This window comes from Chionomys nivalis, chromosome 10 (assembly GCF_950005125.1).
Source record: "Chionomys nivalis chromosome 10, mChiNiv1.1, whole genome shotgun sequence".
NCBI lineage: Eukaryota > Metazoa > Chordata > Mammalia > Rodentia > Cricetidae > Chionomys > Chionomys nivalis.
Window position 1 is genome coordinate 19080786 of NC_080095.1, and position 20529 is coordinate 19101314.

The following is a 20529-nucleotide window of genomic DNA, read 5'->3' on the forward strand; positions in this document are numbered from 1 at the left end:
CCTAGCTGCCGCTTTAATAACAAGAAACCAGAGCCAAATCCAAGCCAGTCATGCAGATCCCTTTGCAGAATTTTTCACCGCAGCCGCTACAGTTCTCTTTTTTGTAAAGCAGCATTAGACTGCATGAGTTTGACAAAGGAAGAAAACAAAAGATAGCAACATTCTGGACACACAGTTGCTATTCTGTATTCATAACTATACCAGCAAGAACAGCTTGCAGGATGCACAAGGTGGGATCCTCCACAAATTTACACAAGATCAGACCAATTATCCATGCTGCACTTCCATGCAGTAAACATCCCTGACCCTCACCACCTCGATAAAACCACACCAAATGCAGACAAGAATGAATCCCTTTTTGTGTGTAGAACCAGCCAGAGCCTAAGCAGTCATTACACAGCAAAAACCTAGAGAGAACAAAAACCCAGCATCAGACTGAGAGAAAACCCAGAACATACCTGAATTCTTCAAATGCAAACATGACCTAGTCAGAGGCAATTTCCTTGGATTGTATGACAGCCTTTTTGGTACCGAGGACAACCATTTAGTCAGTCAGATGGTGCAAAGTGAAGGAAAGAAGAAATGAGGTTTCCACACCCCCTAATATTCTGAAGTAAAAGGCTCTCTGCAGACAGGGGCCTGCAGCCTCCAGCTCCGCCAGCTGCTGACAAGCGGCAGCTAACAGGGGAGGCAGCTAGAAAACCATGTGATCATTCCAGCAAGTCTGATTAATGCAGTGAATGCTTAGACTTCAGGCTGGGAACTGGATTAGTCTAGAGAAATAAGTCGAACCCAGGGTGTGCCTAGGATCCTGGGTAAATCACGTAACACATCCCACCTCCAGGAATTGTGTACAGTGGGGTGCGGTTTTTGCAATGAGAATGAGACCTGCTCTATTGTGATCTGCCTAATGACCTCATCTTCCAAAGGCTGCTGCTGCTACAAAGATCAGACACGACCCATGTTAGAAAGGAGCATCAGATAAGTGATGACCAGGCTACCTTTCAAGGACAGCCAGAGAAGGGAACGATTCTTCCAAATCTAATGTGCTGCCCTACTGACAAACTAGCACAGGTGCACCTGCTGCTCCAGCGCCACAATCAAAGTTCACACTCACCACCATGCCATACCTAAAATGACCCTGGAGGGCCACCATAATTAGTGGTCTCCTTTATCTGATTATTCATTTACTCGGAGAATAATGTCAGTTCCTTGAAGTACAAAAATGGCTGTAATAATTTCAGAATAGAAGAGAAAGGAAATGAGATGTCAGCCAAAAAGAAAGAGAAATGTTTACCCGTTTGTAAAGCTCAGGCTGGCAAGATTTGGCAAGTGTACTGAGGCTGCCTCCTGAAACCTGCCACGAAGGAAAATCTTCAGCATTTGGATTGCAAATTTTTATAAAATAAGGGAGAAAAAAATCTCAAATAACAACTTTGAGTCACTCAACCTTTTCACAAATAAAATCAGTTACTAACTGGAATTCCATTTCAGGAAAGTTCTGGAAGCTGACCCTTTTTACAACTATTGCCTGAGCTCTGGCCTTCAGCATTTCTGTATCTCTCACATCAGTAACTGGATTTCTTTTCCCATTCTACTCTGAAAGTCTGCCAGAGCACTCTCCAAATAGGATTTTGATGCCACCTTATTTTAACCCTGTGCCCACAAGACTAAGCAAAAACCCTGGATTATGAGGTATTGTTTCTTCAATCAAAACTTCACAAACACCAGCTGGGCAATGGTGGCACACGCCTTTAATCCCAGTGCTTGGTAGGTAGAGGAAGGCAGATCTCTGTGAGTTCAAGGCCAGCCTGGTCTACAGAGCAAGTCCAGGACAGTCAAGGCTATACAAAGAAACCTTATCTCAAAAAACCAAAACAAACACCAAACTCAGTCAGACATTTATGGTTCCTCCTTTCTTGGGTGGTCCTAGCCAAACCAGGTCTGCAATCTGCTGTCCTGTAGTTGCAGAGGTACTTGTTTCTTCTGAACTATCAAGGACAGCTCGTGGCTTCTCTGCCATGGACTGTGTGGCATTACAGCATCTGACATGCCACTCCCGCCACAGCAGGGGTGTTCACACGGGGTTAAGTTCCGTATTCCTAGCACCTAGGATAGCACTGACAAAAAGGGGTATTCAAAAGGGGGTCATTGAAAGAACCTCCTTTGGCCTGTACCTGTCTCTGGTCTGGGAGAAGAGTGATCCAGTATTCACAGTCCCAAAGGTGCTCTGGGTTGAGGTGAAGTTCTTCATGTGACTATCTCTGTCTCACAGAGAAAGGAGAGCCCAGAACTCTTCAGGGAATACAATGACCAGATGCATGGAACAGACAGATGAGTAAGGGAGATCGAGGGTCCTGAGTCCCTTCCCTGAATCACACCACCACCAACCAAGCTGATCTGGAACACTGTCCCCAGTATTCCTCACAACCCTCTCAGTGTGACCCTTCTGGTGACAACAGCTTTTTGACAGAATCACATTGTAGCAGACATAGGACATTCCAACTCATCAAACAGCCTGGCTTTAAATCCCAGAATCCCTACTTGTTAACGCTAACTGATGGCAAGCTAAAAAACCCACAGGTAAAGCTGTAGTAACATGTACACAGCTTGTACATCTCTCAAACATGCCAACAAGGCATGAGTCTAAGTGCTTATAGAGCATACAACATTAAATAGATGGTCAGTGCAATCTTTACCACCTCCCAAGATACTTTCTCATTGTACAGCTGATTACTGGGGACTCTTCATAGAGAAGCCACCTTCAAGCTGGGGATGGTGGTACACACTTTAATCCCAGCACTCAGGGCAGAGGCAGGCAGATCTCCAAGTTCAATGTTGGCATGATTTACAGAGTGAGTTTCAGAAAAACCCTGTCTTGGTCAAGGAAGATGCATTTATTTATCTCTTGAGACCTGTGGGATATTGGGTCTCTGAATAGTTAAATCCACACATGCTCAAGTCACTAATGTAAAATGCTATGCAGTATTTGCATATATCTATATACATTCCATATGCTTTAACTCATTATTAGCATATAATATCTAATACTATGTAACAATAACATAAGGCCTACATAAATAATTGCTGTTTTACTTAGGAAATAATAACATGTATAAGGACAGGGGAATGGAGAGCTTCTACACCCTGTAGCTGTTTTCCACCAATAACTCACTGGTGGGGGGCTGATTACATCTTTCTGAACTATGCCCTAAAGTCCTGGCAAGAGTTGGCACAAATAAATGCTAAGAAACCAGCCATGCAGCCAGCCTGGTCTACAAGAGCTAGTTCCAAGACAGGCTCTAAAGCTACAGAGAAACCCTGTCTCGAAGAAGAAAAAAAATGCTAAGAAATCAAATCCTACTAGCAAGTACATTTTAGACATCACTGTCCAGGATCCTCCAAATAACAATAAAAAGGCAAAGCCCAATTTAGTTAAGTATGTTTTCAATATCACATAGCCATAAGTGAACGAACAATGGCTCAGACACTGGATGTCTAACTCTAACATGTTCTACTAGTGCCTTAATACCAATGAATCCATCTAGTTCAAACTACCTCAAGAAGAGGATTTATTCAATAGATGGAGGGCTGCTAGTGGCTCTAAGAAAGGTGTGCTATGGTTTGGATGTGAACTGTCCTCATAGGCTTGGGTTTGAATGCTTGATCCCAAGATGGTAGCACTGTTCTGAGGAGATGCAGAGCCTCTGGAGGTAGGGCCTCATTGGACAGAGTGGCTGTTGAGGATGGGCCCTGAGACTTACAACCTGGCTCTGCTTCTTTTTCCATCACTGGTTCTTGTTCTACTAAGATGGAGCCCCAGATACATGCTCCTACTATCATAGAAATGCCTGCTATTTATTGCTTCTTTGCCATGAAAGACCATGAGGCAAAATAAATTCCTTCTTTAAGTTGCCTCTTGGCAGGTCTGTATTTAGTCACAGCAATGCAGAAAGTAAAATAACATCGCAGGGCTGGGACATTATGATCTATCTGTTTATGCTATCTTATATAGTTGAGCTGAATATCATGAATACCAGATTTTTTGTTGTTGTTGTTGGTTTTTGGAGACAGGGTTTCTCTGTAGCTTTGGAACCTGTCCTGGAACTCACCCTGTAGACGAGGCTGTGCTCGAACCCACAGAGATCTGCCTGCCTCCCACGTGCTGGGATTAAAGGCGTGCACCACCCACCGCCCATGATTACCAGATTTAAGGCAAGGCAAGAGACCTCTGAAGGCTTAAACTGCTCAGATATACTCAGGAAGAAAACGGGTAGAAACCTGAGCGTACAAGATTCTGGGACCAATGGGAAGAGGAGTCTGCCTCTCAGACCAGGCAAATCCTTTACCACATGGTTCTCTTTAAGTGTAAGGAATGGTAACTGAGGTAAATAGCCAAGACTTCTAACAGCTCCAATTTTCTCTGGAATAGGGCTAAAGAGTATTTCTGTGGCCATACAATATTAAATAACTCAAATGGTCACTCCGAGGCATCTATCAAAGAGATGAAGAAAACACATATTCCTGTTTTGGGACTTAGTTTCTGTATGTAGTAGGAAGGAATAACTACATGTTAATTTTTCAGGTACTTATTTTTTAAATTAGTACTACCATGCAATCCTGAACAAAACAAATACCTTATATAAAATAGAAAGGCTCTTGCAGAAAGTGGAGGAGTCTAGAGTCCTGCTGTGAGATGCCATCACCACCCAAACACATCCTTGGAAGACACCTATTCTCTGGCAGATGCTCTCAGTGCTGCTGCTCATAGACCACCACAGCTGCCCTGATTAACCCATTCTCTCTCTCTCTTTCTTTTTTCCCCCCAGCGTCATAGTGCTACAATGGTCTCTGCAGTCAGTTCCTGCCTCTGTGGCAGAGCACTCGTCCCCCAATCACTGGCAGACTAGGACTTCTCAAAATAAATAAATAAATTTGGTATGCTATGTACAACACAAACATTAGCACAAATGTTTCCATGTCTCTGACAATTTTCAAAAGCTAAATCAGAATATTTTAAACAAGTGACCTTAGGATAACACGAATACCTGAGTTTTGGAAGCAACATGTTTTCTTCTGTGAAATGACCAGTTTTCCAAGAAAGCAAATTTCTGGTCTGTGGTACTCAATCTCACAAGAGACCAAGAGGAATCTTTTAAATTCTGTTTACTTGGCAACTGTTTTCCCTTTCACATTTTTAGGTTGTGGGCACACAGCCATGATGTACGTGAAACAAAATAAGAACTGAGCACATGAACAGTCTGATGTGCCAATCAAGTAAAACAAGAAAGCAGTCCTGACATTTACGGAAATGAACGTTCACTACTCTCCGTGGAGAGACGAAACAGGAGACACAAATGGAAATCAGAGTCATGTCTAAAAATACTACTTCCAAACCATGGTCCAACCCGGGGTGTTTCCAATGAGTAGGGAGCACTTGGGAGTGTCCTCAGATGCCTGCTTCTTTCTAGTCTCATTTAGTTCTAATTAATACCCCGCGCTTCTACCCTCCCTCCCCCATCCATTTGCACCACGCTGCAGTTCCTTTCCTTGAAAAGTCTCAGCCTGCAGCTAAGCAGCCAGCCTCCAGCGCCTCACTGACCTGGACTCGGCTGCCTCTCACACCTGCCAACCTGGACGTTTCACATGAACTCATCGACTTGGTTCCACATTTCATGCACCTCCACTTCCAGCTCTCCTTGGTCCCCAATCAAAATGCCTTTACCTTCCTCCACAGTGGTTACAGTAAGAAGGAGTTCTGAAAAACCTCAAGGCTTACTCTTAAAGGCTAAGAAGCCTCAAGCTCCACACACTACAGTGAGAAAGATGGCACATACTTTGTAAGGATGCTGTGAAGATGATGAAATGCAGGGCACACAGTAACCACAATTGATGTAGCTCATTTTAGTACATATGTGTCAAAAGCTTGCCAAATCTCCTTCCTGACCAAACCAGTTAAAACTCAAATTTTACTATGAAAATAAATAATAAAACAAAACAAAATCCTCCACGTATTGTCTTATGTTAAGTAACTTGGTGTAGTACAGGCCCTAGGCCTCTAACTACACAATGTACAGGTCTGACAGGGCTGGCTGGTAACATCTGAGGAGGCAGCTCCAGAACTCACCAGATTATTATAGCTTATCCCAAGAAATATACGTATAACCTACGGTAGTTTCAATGAGAATGGCTCCATAGGCTCATATATTTGAATTGCTTGTTCTGAAGTTGGAGGAACTATTTGGGAAGGATTAAGAGGTGTGGCCTTGTTGGAGGAGGTATGTCACTGGGGCTGAACTTCTGAAAGCCTATGCCAGGCCTAGTCTTGCTCTCTCTTTGCCTACAACTTACAGATCAGATGTGAGCTCTCAGAGTCATGCTTCCTGTCATGATGATAATGAACTAACCCTCTGAAATTGTAAGCAAGGCCTCAGTTAAATGCTTTCTTTTGTAAGTTGTATGATCATGGGTTTCATCACAGCAGTAGTAACCCTGATCAACATATAACCTTAAAAAGAAAAAGGCACATCTGTTATATGAATAGAGCTTTTAAAAAATCCTTTGCAGTTTTGGGCCACTATCCCCAAACTTCCCCATTTTAAAAGTAAGAGGTCACTAGCTGTGACCCTTGTGTTTAAGTCCTATCTGAACTTTCAGAAAGTAGAACGGTTAGGCAGAGATAGGAAATCTTCGGTTAATAATGTTTTGAAATCACCCAATATCCTAGAATTCTAGATGAATTAATTTTTTTCTAAAAAATTTTAAAAATCAAACCTTTCTTAAATTGACAGAGAATGTATGACTACAACATTGTAAATTAAATTCTATTCCACATTACACAATTCAACTGGACTTCAGTGATAATAAACTTTAAAAATGTAAAGTAAAGCCATTTCATATCTCTATTTTGAGGAAATCTATTTAAGCTACCAAAAGAAAATGTTCTACTAAAAGCAAACATAGTTACATCTTAAAATTCACTACTACTCAAAGTGCAGAATTTTTGCATTCCCATCCACAACAGTTACTCTCCGGGAGATTTTTGTTTGTATTCACTTAATAAGTGCTTGAAGAAGGTACTGGAGCCAAGGCTCAGTCTATAAAGTGCTATGGCACAAGTCATAAGGGCCTGAATTTAGGTCCTCAGCATCAACATACAAAGCCGGGCCTTGACATTGCTAAGCTCTTATGTAGGCCTAGAAAGTCCAGAATCCTTAGCTCTTAATATTGGCCAGAGTACAGCTTTGGCCCAGGTCTGAGACCCTTGTCCCTAAAGACCTGGCAGCTCTTGGCACTCTCCTGGGGTAACCAGGATCTAGTCTTTCCTCTTGTGATTCATTGCAGCCTTTTATGTTTCTTTAGTCACAGCTTTCCACTTTCCCGATGCCCTTCTACACTTATATTACTGATAGGTTTTATGTACTCCCTGTCAAAATCCCAATGTGGACAGGTGGCATTCACCTATAGTCCCAGCAATGTGGGAAGCTAGGGCAAGAGGATCACATGAGGGCTGGGCAGTGGCACATATTTTTAATCCCAGTACTTGGAAGGCAAACACAGGCACATCTCTGTGAGTCTGAGACTAGGCTGGCCTACAAGATCTTGTTCCAGGACAGCCAGGGCTGTTATACAGAGAAACCCTGTCTTAGAAAAAAAAGAAGAAGAAAGAAGGAGGAGGAGGAGGAGGAGGAGGAGGAGGAGGAGGAGGAGGAGGAGGAGGAGGAAGAAGAAGAAGAAGAAGAAGAAGAAGAAGAAGAAGAAGAAGAAGAAGAAGAAGAAGAAGAAGAAGAAGAAGAAGAAGAAGAAGAAAACATGAGCTTGTCACCAGCCTGGGCATCAATGGAAGACACTATTTTAAGACAAAACAAACTCCTGATAACATTTTTAAAAAATCAGACATAGAAAATTTTCTGTGTTGAGCATGTTGGCACACACCTATAATCTGTGAATTTGGGAAGATATGGCAGGAAATACCGTGTTCAAAGCCAGCCTTGACTATAAAGTAAGTATGAGCTTTATAATTAGAAGACCATACCTGAAATATAAAATAAACAATCCTAAAATTCATACAAAATCTCAAGGGGCTCTGAACATCTAAAATAGCCTTGAAAAAGGACAAAGCTGGAGGTCTCACACTTCTTATTTTAAAATGCACAACCCAATCACCAAGATATGGTACTAGCATAGAGACACATACAAGACAATAAAGCAGTAGAGAAAATCCTGGGGCAAACCCTTGTATATATGGTCAAATGGTCTTCATCAAGCCTCTAAGGATACAGAGAAGGTCAGTGTTCAACACACAGTGCTGGGAAAACTGGACTGCCACACACAAAAAGTATAAAGTTGAACCTCAAACCCATACATAAGAGTAAACTCAAAATAAATCAAGACTTAAAACACCCTACAGAAAGCATAACACTTTCTTTAGTAACTGAGGAATTGGAATTTTCATTATTCCTCAGTTACAAAATTAAATGTCAAAATAGGCAAATGAGAACATATGAAACTTTAAAACTTCTGCACACAGGGCCTGGCAAGCTGTGGGCAAAGTGCTGGCTGTGCAACTGGGGCTAAGTTCAGCCGCCTAGCAACTACATAAAAAGCTAAGTATGGTGGCCTTGTTCCTGTAATCCCAGCACTGGGAGTGGAAACAGGAGGATCCCTGGGACTTGCTGGTCAGTCAGTCTAGGTTAGTTGGTGAGCTCCAGATTCAAGGAGAGAACACATCTCAAAAATATAAGATGGAGAGTGATAGAGAAGTCATGTGATACCAACCTCTGGCCTCTGTAAGTACATATTGTATCCACCCACCCAAATAAAAATTAAAAAATAAACTGAAAAACAATTTACAAAACAGGAGAAAATATCTGCAGATTACCTATCTGGTCAGTATTTGATATTCAGGATCCATCAGGAAATCCTGCATCTCAACAATAACAAGATCAAAAATCATAAATAGGCAAAGGGCTTGGACAAGTATCTAAGTCTGTGGCCAGCCTAGGCTATGTAACAAAACTTATCTTTAAAACTAATACATATATGTTAGGTGGTGGCAGTGCAACCACCACTTTTAATTCTGCCCTCAGGAGGCGGAGGCAGGCAGATTTCTGTGAGTTCAAGCCCAGCCTACATAGCCAGTTCCAGGTCAGGCAGGAAAAAGACCTTGTGAGAGGTGAGACATTGTCTACAATTTTTTTTAATTTGGACTAATTAAATAGATCCATACTTACTACCCTGCACAAAACTCAACTCCCAATTGATCAAAGACCTTAACATAAAACCAGATACACTGAACCTGATAGAAGAGAAAGTGGGGAATAGCCTTGAACTCATTGGTATAGGAGACTTTCTGAACAACACACTGTTATTGCAGGCACTAAGATCAACAATTAATAAATGGGACTTCATGAAACTGAAAAGCTTCTGTAAGGCAAAGGACACCATCCTTAGGATAAAGTGGCACCCTATAAAACAGGAAAAGATTTTTATCAACTCCACATCAGATAGAGGACTAATATCCAAAATATATAAAAAACTCAACAAACTAGATATCAAAATACAAAATAATCCAATTTAAAAATGGAGTACAATCAAAACAGAAAATTCTCAATACAGGAAACTCAAGTGGCTAAGAAACACAAATGTTCAACACCTTAGTCATCAGGGAAATGCAAATCAAAACTACTTTGAAATTCTATTTTATACCTGTCAGATTGGCTTAGATCAACAACACAACTGACAGCTCATGATGAAGATGTGGAATAAGGGAAACAATCATTCATTGCTAGTAAAAGTGCAAACCTGTACAACCACTATGGAAATCAGTGTGGCAATTCCTCAGAAGGATGGGAATTGATCTACCACAAGATCCAGCTACACCACTCTTGGTCATATACCCAAAGGACATTTCATCCTATCACAAGGACACTTGCTCAACCATGTTCATTGTTGCTCTGTTCGTAATAGCCAGAAATTGGAAACAACCAAAATGTCCCTCAACAGAAGAAAGGATAAAGAAAATGTGGTACAGGGGCTGGAGAGATGGCTCAGAGGTTAAGAGCACTGACTGCTCTTCCAGAGGTCCTGAGTTCTCAATTCCCAGCAACCACATGGTGGCTCACAACCATCTGTAATGAGATCTGGTGCCCTCTTCTGGCCTGAGGGCATACATGGAGGCTGAACACTGTGTATACAATAAATAAATAAATCTTAAAAAAAAAAGAAAAAGAAAAAGAAAATGTGGTACATTTATACAATGGAGTGTTACTCAGCTGTTTAAAAAAGTTATACCATGAAATTTGCAGGATAATGGATGGAACTAGAAAAAAAATCATCTGTAGTAAAGTAACTTAGACCCAGAAAGATAAATATGGTATATATTCTCTTATATGTGGATAGTAGCCATTAAATAAATGACAGGAGATACAGGAATGGAAAGATCGTGTGGGGAGGGAGAAGGGACATGGGGTTGGTGGAGAGAATGTTGGGAGAGATAGCTAGAATTAAGAGGCATTTGAGGGGTGGTAAAGAAACCTAGTACAGTCAAAATTTCTAAAATATATGAAGGCAATCCTATGAAGTCTCTAAATAATGAAGGAGATGGAGTCCCAACTGGCTGTCTCTTGTCACCAAACTAAGCTTCCAGTACCAAGACTTGGTCACATTCAGTTGAGTTGTTAACCAAAGGGGTCCCATAGAAATTTCCAAGCAATCCAAGGCTGTTGCTAAAATAATAGGTTACAGCCAGGCAGTGGTGGCGCATGCCTTTAATCCCAGCACTCGGTGGATCTCTGTGAGTTCAAAGCCAGCCTGGTCTACAAGAGCTAGTTTCAGGACAGGCTCTAAAACTACAGCGAAACCCTATCTCAAAAAACAAAATAAATAAAAATAAAATAATAGGTTACTCACTACAAACTGACAGCAGGGCCAAAGACAACACCCACAGAACTCAATGAACATGGAGAGTCGAGCTGGTGCCTACATAGACCCCCATTCCTACATTCTAGTGTCTTTGGTACAGGTATTCTTCAGACTACCAAAAGAGAAATGTAAACACCAACCCAGTATTGATCTACAATGCTGTCCTCTTGTAAAACACGATAGGACAATGGTGGCATATAGCTTGTGGGCGTAAGCCACTAATGTCTTGCCCACTCCACAAGATGGAACCCATACCTGACACTGCCTGGGTGACCACGAACCAGAGACTAGATAGTCCAGAGACTAGGGTAAAACCAAGTACCAAAACCAGTATATCCAAAAAAAAAAACCTGATAAAATGACTCCTATACTTATAGATCAGTGCCTTGCTCAGCCATCATCAGAGAAGCTTCCTCCTGCAGCAAGTGGGAACAAATACAGAGACCCACGCCAGACATTATGCAGAGAGTGAGAGACCTTGAAACACATAGCTCAAAATGGGATGTCTTTATCACATCCCTCCCCTTAAACCTCAGGGAGCCCTGCAGAAGAGGAGGCAGAAAGTATGTAAAAGTCAGAAGGGATGCAGGACACCAGGATAACAAGTTCCTCTAAATCAAATGAGCAAGGCTCACATGAACTCAGAGATGGAAGCAGCTAGCAAGGGCCTACATAGGCCTGCACCAGGTCCTCTGCATATATATTGCAGCTTTCAATTTAGTGTTTTTACGGGACTCTTAAGTATGTGAACAAGTAGGTCTCTGATTCTTATGTCTTCTCTTGGGGCTCTTTTTCTGCTGTTGGTTTACCTTGTCCAGCTTTAATGTGACCATTTTCTTTTATCTTATATTTTATTTTGTTATGTTTTGTCACTATCTCTTAGACGTCTGTCCTTTTCTAACAGACATAGAAAGGGAGTGGATTTGGGTCAAAGGGGAAATAGGAAGGAACTTGGAGGAGCAGAGGGAAGTGAAGCTGTAATCAGAATATATTATATGAGAAAAGAATCTATTTTTAGTAAAAGGGGGAAACTGGGTTGATTAGCTGGCTCAGTGAATAAAGATACTTGCCACCAAGCCTGGGAAATTCACAAGGTGGAATGAGAGAACAGACTTCTACAAGTTGCCCTTTGACTTCCATATGCATGCACACGATGGTACATGTATGCATGTACACACATACTAATAAATGTTATTTTTTAAAATTTAATGTTAAAAGTATTATGAACTGATATAAACAATGGTAGATAACATGGACAGGGAAGAGCAAAACTAAATTCAAAGTAGATGCTCACTGGGTGCAAATAAATCTCAATTGTTTTAATCAAATAAAAAAAGCATAATTAAACATGATGTAGTGTTCAAAAAAAGTTCATGACACTTTTTAATTTGTAGTTAAAAACATTAAGTGTTAAGCTTATCAGCATATATACAGTGAACAACTTTTTGGCTATCTAGTGTGCTAACTGCTAAATTTTGGGCTGAATATGAACTTTATAGTTAGGCAGATGCAGGTGCCAGAAATAAGTGACAACTGGTCCGATTCTACCCTGGTCACACTGCATCTAGATTCAACTATTTGTAAGAATCATTGACACACTAGAGCCCACTCACCAAGTTGCATGAGGCTCATGTGAGCAGTGTTTAACTTAGGGCAGAGTCGATTTGGGGAAGTCATTGTCATCTTTTAATTCTTGGGCACTATTTTTTGATTATGTAAAATGGATTATTTTACAAAAATTTTAAAGAAGTTAATAACAGCCACATACATGAAGAGGGAAGAGATACCTAGGTCTGTCTTAATAATTCAATAATCTGCCTCATAGTCCAGGCGGGATGCTGAAGTACAAAAGCAGAGAGTGGGTGAATTCCTGTCCTAGATAACAGTCATGATTATATTCAGTCATTCAATAAATATCTGCTGGTGCTTACTGTACTGAATATCTAGGCAGACCAGCACTGTCCTAGAGGGCCTTCTACAAGGATGGATGACAGGCATCGGCCACCTGTGACTATTGATCAATTCAAACTGGCACTCAAATCAAGACTATTCATACAAGTCCACCGACCCTTGGTTGCTGCTGCCACCGCCAAAATGTCCACAGGTGTGCCTTCAGGAAGTTCAAGAGCTGCCTCTGGCAGTAACCGCAGACTCCAGCAGACACAGAATCAAGTAGATGAGGTGGTTGATATCATGAGAGTCAACGTGGACAAGGTGTTAGAAAGAGATGAGAAGCTCTCAGAGCTAGATGACCGCGCAGATGCACTGCAGGCAGGCACTTCTCAGTTTGAAACAAGTCCTGCCAAGCTGAAGAGAAAGTACTAGTGGAAGAACTGTGGGCGATAGGGGTCGGTGTCCTGGTGATTGTTGTCATCATCATTATTGTGTGGTATGTCTCTTAATGAGGAACCTGGTGAAACCGAAGCCTACTTATTGAGCTTACCTACTGTTTTTTTTTTTTTCCCAAAAGGTTATTTTTGTTAGTTTACATAGAGTTCAGTACCTAGGAAATGTGCCTGTGTTTTAATATACACTCCAAATGGGGGTATGAGCTGCCCTGCCCACATTTTGCACAGTGCCTTCACAGAGCTATGCACCGACTAGGAAAGAGGACTTCTGGTGTTCCACAGTGCTGGAGTCGAGGTGGATGTTGTCACTGATGACTTGCTGTGGATTCCAGGAAGGGGATTCTATTCAGTCAGTTGTCCCCACATCTGACATCATCTTCAAAACCACATTTTCAAACCTTTGGGTGATTAGATTCCCAGCTGCCTAGTACAAATTGGTGACAATAACAGGGTGTGCCTTATTTTGATACTGGCTCCTTTTCCTTAAGAGGACCCTCCTTTCTGTAAGCACTACTGACTCCTGCTGTATTTAAGATGCTCTCATGTTGGGTGTGAATGTTTACTTTTCTGTTCTTCTCAAAGAGTATTTTAATCAAAAATAACTCTTTAAAAAGTTTTTGTAGGGGCTGGAGAAATGGCTCAGAGGTTAAGAGCACTGACTGTTCTTCCAGAGGTCCTGAGTTCAATTCCCAGCAACCACATGGTGGCCCAAAGCCATCTATAATGAGATCTGGTGCCCTCTTCTGGCATGCAAGCATACACGGAAGGAATGTTGTATACATAATAAATAAATAAATCTTTAAAAAGTTTTTGTAGAACTATGACCAAAGTTTTTTTTTGCCAAAATGTAAATACAAATAAAATGTCCTTAAGTCTGTACCTAATAGATAAATTCAAACAAGTGCCAAATGTAACTCAAGGTGCCCTTCAAGAAAAAAGTGCTAATTCTGTGTGAGCCTTCAGCATTTTCACGGTCCTTCCTGTGCTGTAGATAATGCTACTCCTTCAGATTTGGTTTCTTTCATAGAGCTATAGAGACAAGCTAAAGTCAGACCTACAGATAAGACATTTAGCCCGCAGTTTGCAGACTGAACTAGAGGCTGCGGTCGCTAGCGCAGTGTGAGCAGCAGCTCCGCAGCCTCAAGTCAGTTTGCACAGACCAGAGATCTCGAACGCTGTTTACTGCTTTTACTCATACTCCACTTCCTAAACTGGTTCTCTGTATTGTGCGTGAGGTAAGGTATTGGCCACTTCCAAGTGGAGAGCTAAGCAGAGATGCCTGTTGCTCTTAAACCATAACTATTGCCATCTGAGACACTTCCGTTGTGTATCTGAGACTTTCATCAAGACATGGTTCAAAGTTGAGAGTTCAGGCATGAATGAACATAAGAAAGCAGTGAGGAAGAAATGGGCTTTCTTTGCCTACGGCAGTGCTACTGAAATGCCCTGGAATTTGTATATGCAAATAGAATCTGGCACTAGTTCTGTATTTGTTCCTGACATTACTGAAACAAAATAACTATTGAAAGCATGCCCCACTATGGGAAAGTGGCATCAGCCTATGGCCTCTATCCTGGTCTGACCCACAACCTTAGTGCTGTCTCCTCCATACTCAGACCCACGTAACTCATTGGCTCCTGTGTTAACACAGTAATACCTTGCTTGTCTGTGCATTTAGCTGGGAACTTTCCCGCTATGATGTCTAAATAAAGATGTTTATTTAAAAAAAGACTATTCATACATTAAATAACAAGAAGACTATAGACAACATGTGGGAGTAGTCTCATAAGAATGAGGAAATTAATCTGAAGATGCTGAGAGCTCAGTTCTTGTGAGAGGTCACAAGCTATGCTAAAGGGTCACAACTATTCAGAGAGATACAGAAACGTCCTGTAAACACTCACAAAGAGAGTGCTACCTTGGACTTGAGTGTTAATATTTAACAAAATGCAGGACAGCATTTGAATAATATAGAGCATACTTAAATTAGTGCCATGGCAGTAGAAAGACAAAGATGGGCAAAAATCAGAATGTTATGTCCACCTGGATGTGGAAACAGACAGGGAATCATGTGGTTCATCAAGCCTGTTTTCTATTCTGCTTGCAAAGTATGCCTCTCCATGCATTCAGATTCTAGGAGGATGGTAGTAAGCTATTTTTTGTTTATTAAGATTTTGTTTGTTTCTTTTATATCTATAGGTGCATTGCCTGCATGTGTGTAGTGTGCAGTGTCCATGGAGCCCAGCAGGTGGCACTGGATCTCCTGGAACTAGAGTTACAGGTAGTTGCTGAGAGACCATGTGATGAGTACTGGGAATCAAACCCAAGTACTCTGTAAGAGCAGTCAGTGCTTTTAACGAAGAGCATCTTACACTACAAAATCCAAACACGAATCAACTAAGTGTGGCATGCCCAAGGGTGGGATGAAAAGAAAGAATGACACTGGGGGAACATGAACGAACCTTAGAAATGTGCCAAAGGTAAGGTGCAGTCAGGAAACCCCATGTCTTGTATGACTCCATGTGCAGCACAGATGAATTCAAAGACAAAAAGCAGATAAGAAGATTCAGGGTGGGGGTTATGTAAGAATGTGTAGTGGCAGTTAGTGAACACGGGGTTCTCTTAGCATGATGACAACACTCTAGGATTCAAATGTGGGCATGTTTGCACAAATGCATGTAGTGAAACCCATTATACACTTTGAATGGTAGAAGAAATCTCTAGTAATCTCTGGTACCAGATAACAAAAAGAAAACAAAATGACAGACACTTGTTAAATGTGTATATGGGCCTTGGGTTTGACCCCAATTCTGCACAACAAACAAACACAACACAAATTGAATGTCATCAGTGTTAAAAGTTAGTGCTAAAAATGGTATTATCCAAATAATGAAAACAAAATCCCTAAAAGGGGAAAGAAATGTGTGAATCATGTGATAAGGGCTTTATAACCAGAGTGACAGAGCCCTCATTAGCACTGTGGAGTCAGCAATTAAATCTAGACCCTTCTTTTTTTTAAAAAAGATTTTATTTATTTATTATGTATACAGTATTCTCAGTATTCTGTCTGCGTGTATGCCTGCAGGCCAGAAGAGGGCACCAGATCCCATTACAGATGGTTGTGAGCCACCAAGTGGTTGCTGGGAATTGAACTCAGGACCTTTGGAAGAGCAGGCAGTGCTTGCTCTTAACAACTAAGCCTTCTCTCCAGCCCCCAATCTAGACCCTTCTTACAGTTGGTTATGTGCCCAGCTCTTTAGAGGGTTAAATGTTTAGATGTTGTATTTAGGTTTCAATCCATTTTGAGTTACACTTTGCATATGGCTTGATGGAAAAAGAGTTCAAAGTTACATGGATATTCTGCTGTCCTGTATTTGTTAAAAGGTATGTTGATGGAATTCTGGTACCCTTTTGACAACTATTCATTAATTTCAGGGTAGTGAAGTCTAGTTTGAAACAGGCTTGAGGCACGTGGTGCTCTTTTGGTCTGAGTTGCATGTACAGAAGACTATGTCTTCAACTCACATGGAGGAAGAAACCCAGTGAAAATAAATGTCTGATGAGTCATGACCCATCTGTGAGTTTGACAGTCCCACTGCTTCATTACCCACAGATGACACTCAGAGACACATCACTGCCTGCTTTTGCAGAGGGGCCAACTGGTCCTTTTGAGTGCTGCTCCTGTTTGAGACTCATCTGTCTGTTGCTTACAATTCCGTTCCACTTAGTGACACAAATCAAGGACAGAAATTCCCTTCTGCACAGGAAAGGAAATGTTTATCAACAGAGCACTGAGCTGCTCAGCTGGCAATCTGAGCTGCCAGGAGGACGCAGTTCCAGTGGACACATTTGATTTTCATCTACGGGTAGACTAGCTCCAGCACCGGATGTGTTTCTATTTTGTACACAGGGTTTTTCATGTGCCAGGTCCAAATTCTTCTACGTCCAACACAAAGTTAGAGAATCTAAATTGCTTGTCTTCTTTTGCCTGATTTAATTTTCTTAAGATTGGTCTCTTGCAGCCCAAGCTAGCCTTGAACTGTATATAACCCACGCTGGTCTTAAACTCACTACCTTTCTATCTCAGGGACTACAGAAGTCTGTACCACCCTGCTTGGTGAGATCTAAACTGTTAAGACTTGAACAAATTTGAGCTCAGTGAAAGGCAGGCCTTCAAAAGAAATCTAATTTGAAGTAAGACATTTCAGTAGCTAGACCCAGTGAAATCTGCCCAAATATATTGAAATGACAACTGGGAGAGAGAATATGCCAATCAAAAAACTACAACTGGTAGAATCAGAACAGAGGCTAACCTCCTCAATTCTCTTTTATAAAATAGCACTGTTGGGGCTGGAGAGATGGCTCAGTGGATAAGAGCACTTGTTGCTCTTTCAGGAGATGCTAATTTAAATCCCAGCATCCATGTCAGGCAGTTCACAACCACCTGTAATTCCAGCTTCAGGTAATTCAATGCCCTCTTCTGGCCCCTCATGTTACCAGCAGACAGACAGACAGACAGATACACACACACACACACACACACCAAAAAAAAAAATTAAATAAAAATTTGAAAATAACATTTTAATAACATCAAAATAATAGTTAACAACAAAATAAAATAGCCCTGCATTTACACATACTCCTATGTATTTAAAATCACCTCTAGGTTGCTTCAAATACCTCGTGTCATATAAATACTGTGTCATCAGCTGTTACGCTATACTGTTAAAAGAATGGCAAAAAATAAGGCTACACATGTTCAAAACTGACAGTCATCAGAGGCCTAACTACACGTTGCCTATATTCCTGAAGTTTTACATAAAATATTTAATGTTACTTTTACTGTGTACAGTAAGATATTTATGTGTTTACATATCAGAAAACAATTACTAGGTACTCTGTCTCAAACATAAATTGCACAAGGCAGGCTAGTGAGGTGACTCAGCTGAAGAAAGACTTGCCATACAAGTCTGATGATCTGATTTGACTGCTGGAACCAGGTGAGGGTAGAAGCTGAGAATTAACTCCATAAAACTGCCTTCTGACCACCATATCTATACCTCAGCATGTGCACACACATACATAAAAAGATTACAAGGTCAGGTTCAGGAAGATGGCTCAGTGGGTGAAAACACTAGCTACAAGGCTGCTTACCTCAGTTTGATGATCTTTGGAATCCACACTAAATGCCAGATATAGTAATGCCTGAAACTTGCAAGCCAGCTAGTCTGGAATATGCAGGGCATCAGAAACAATGAGACACTGTTTCAACAAGGTGGAAGGTGGCGACCGACTCCTGAAAGTGGTCTTCTGACCTCGACATGCAAGCCATGAAAAGTGCACACCTGCACATGTACCCAAATAAATAAATAAGAAAGGAAGGGGAGGGGAGGGAAGGAAAAGACAAACAGACAAAGGTCATAATACTGACCTTCGGGGGCTTTTCTGGCTCTAAGCTCTAAATGTCTGTGCGCTCAGTCTCATTTTTTAAGGATTAAGTAAAAACACTCCCACTTATGAACACACACCTGAGGGGAAGTGGCAGACCCACTTGTTCACAGGTGCCCAGAAGGGACAAACAACACATGCTCTTACCTCTGTGCTGAGACTGCCACAGTGAAGGAGCAAAGGTACAGCACATTTACTCTCTAGAATGCAGTGATTTGATGCCTGTTCTTGGTGTCTTTTTCCTCTTGGCTTCTGGGACAATCTAGTTTTGGTTTATTTCCCTCTAAGTAGAATCTTTGGGGGAAGTGGGGTTTTATTAACTATCATTCTTCCTCCTTGGTACACAAGAATGCCAGTTTTCATCTCCCCAATCCCACAGATCTGACTAGAGCTCTGATCTCAGGTGACAAGTTTACCAATGGCAAATGTTTCAAAGGGACAAATAATGCTAAATGTCTCTTTTATCTTCCAGGGTTTCCATCTCTCTAAATCTTAGAGCTGTAAATCTTTTCTGCCTTATACCTCCCCCTTATGCCTTCAATTTTTTCCTTAAATCTTTTCTTGCTGTTATTAGATTGGTCCAGAGTATATCACTGTTAGAATCCAATTCTTTAAAGTGAGGCAGACCACACACACACACACACACACACACACTGAATCAGAGGGTGATTTCCTTATATAATCCTTTATAATTCATTATAGCTTTTCCTATTTGATCTCCACCATTTTTGGAGTTTTTCTGGGGAGCTTACACAAGTCAAGACTGGATAAAGGCCGGGCGATGGTGGCGCACGCCTTTAATCCCAGCACTCGGGAGGCAGAGGCAGGCGGATCTCTGGGAGTTCGAGACCAGCCTGGTCTACAAGAGCTAGTTCCAGGACAGGCTCCAAAACCACAGAGAAACCCTGTCTCGAAAAACCAAAAAAAAAAAAAAAAAAAAAAAAAAAAAAAAAAAAAGACTGGATAAAGCAACAAGGATATGGGAACACGGACCTGGAACCACCTTAACAGAAAGTCATGAGAATCCTAATTAAAATAAACAATCCACAGCGCTAGTTCCAGCACTTGGGAGGCAGAGACAGGTGGATCTCTGTGAGTTCGAGGACAGCTTGGTCTACAAAGCAAATTCCAAGACAGTCAGGGCTACACTGAGAAACCTTGTCTCAAAAAATCAAAATTAAAAAAAACGAAAAAACAATCCAAATGTCAAGTATTCTAAAACATCTGATTGTTTTACTGCTGAAACGGGACAGAGAGCTCCATTAAAGATGGGGGAAGGAGAGAAGAGAGAATGGGAGTGGCTAGAGAGATGACTCAGCAGTTAAAAGTGTATACAGTTCTTACAGAGGACTCAAGGACTAAGTTCAGTTTCCAGCACCCACCCTGGACGGCTCACAACCACCTATAATTCCAGGTCCAGAAGGATCTGACACCTATGGACTCCACAGGCAGCAGACACATGCATAAACATAATTAAAATAAGAACAATTCTTTTAAAGAGAGTAAGAATGAGTAACTTAAGTCAGAGGTTTGAAGCCTGATGTCTGGCAGAGAACACAGTGAATTTCAGTTCCATGTTTCTTCGCCTCCTTCTCCTCTGCCCCACTCCTACTTGACTTAAAGGGTGAGCTGACACAGAACACTGATACTACAACACTGTCAGGTGGTTAGCTTTCTAAGCATCTAAAGTTCATTCCTCCGTCTTCAGTGTGGAGTAGGAACTGGGGTTGAAGTTATAACATTGAACAACATAAGAACTGAGAATGCATATATGTACAAAGGAAAATGGCCAAAAAATAGAGTTGAAAGA

General features: G+C 41.3%; 2 protein-coding genes across 6 annotated transcripts in view; one reads left to right on the forward strand and one right to left on the reverse strand.

The window, feature by feature from the left end:
• Nucleotides 1-20529, reverse strand: part of Evl (Enah/Vasp-like) — a 146674-nt gene that overhangs the window by 105467 nt on the left and 20678 nt on the right. For 2 of the 5 annotated variants that reach the window (XM_057782842.1, XM_057782846.1), the window contains exon 1: nt 459-665. The exons of 2 other annotated variants lie outside the window; for them this stretch is intronic. In XM_057782842.1, the coding sequence (XP_057638825.1) occupies nt 459-481 (23 nt within the window). In that variant the 5' untranslated portion in view covers nt 482-665. Of the gene's footprint in view, nt 1-458; nt 666-20529 lie in introns of those variants that run through there. One more of the 5 variants, XM_057782848.1, reaches the window with a different exon arrangement.
• LOC130882594 (vesicle-associated membrane protein 3-like) lies at nt 13016-13325 on the forward strand. Its single transcript, XM_057782849.1, is given in 2 exon segments — nt 13016-13255; nt 13258-13325. Coding segments are annotated over 2 exon segments (306 nt in total). The 5' UTR covers nt 13016-13017.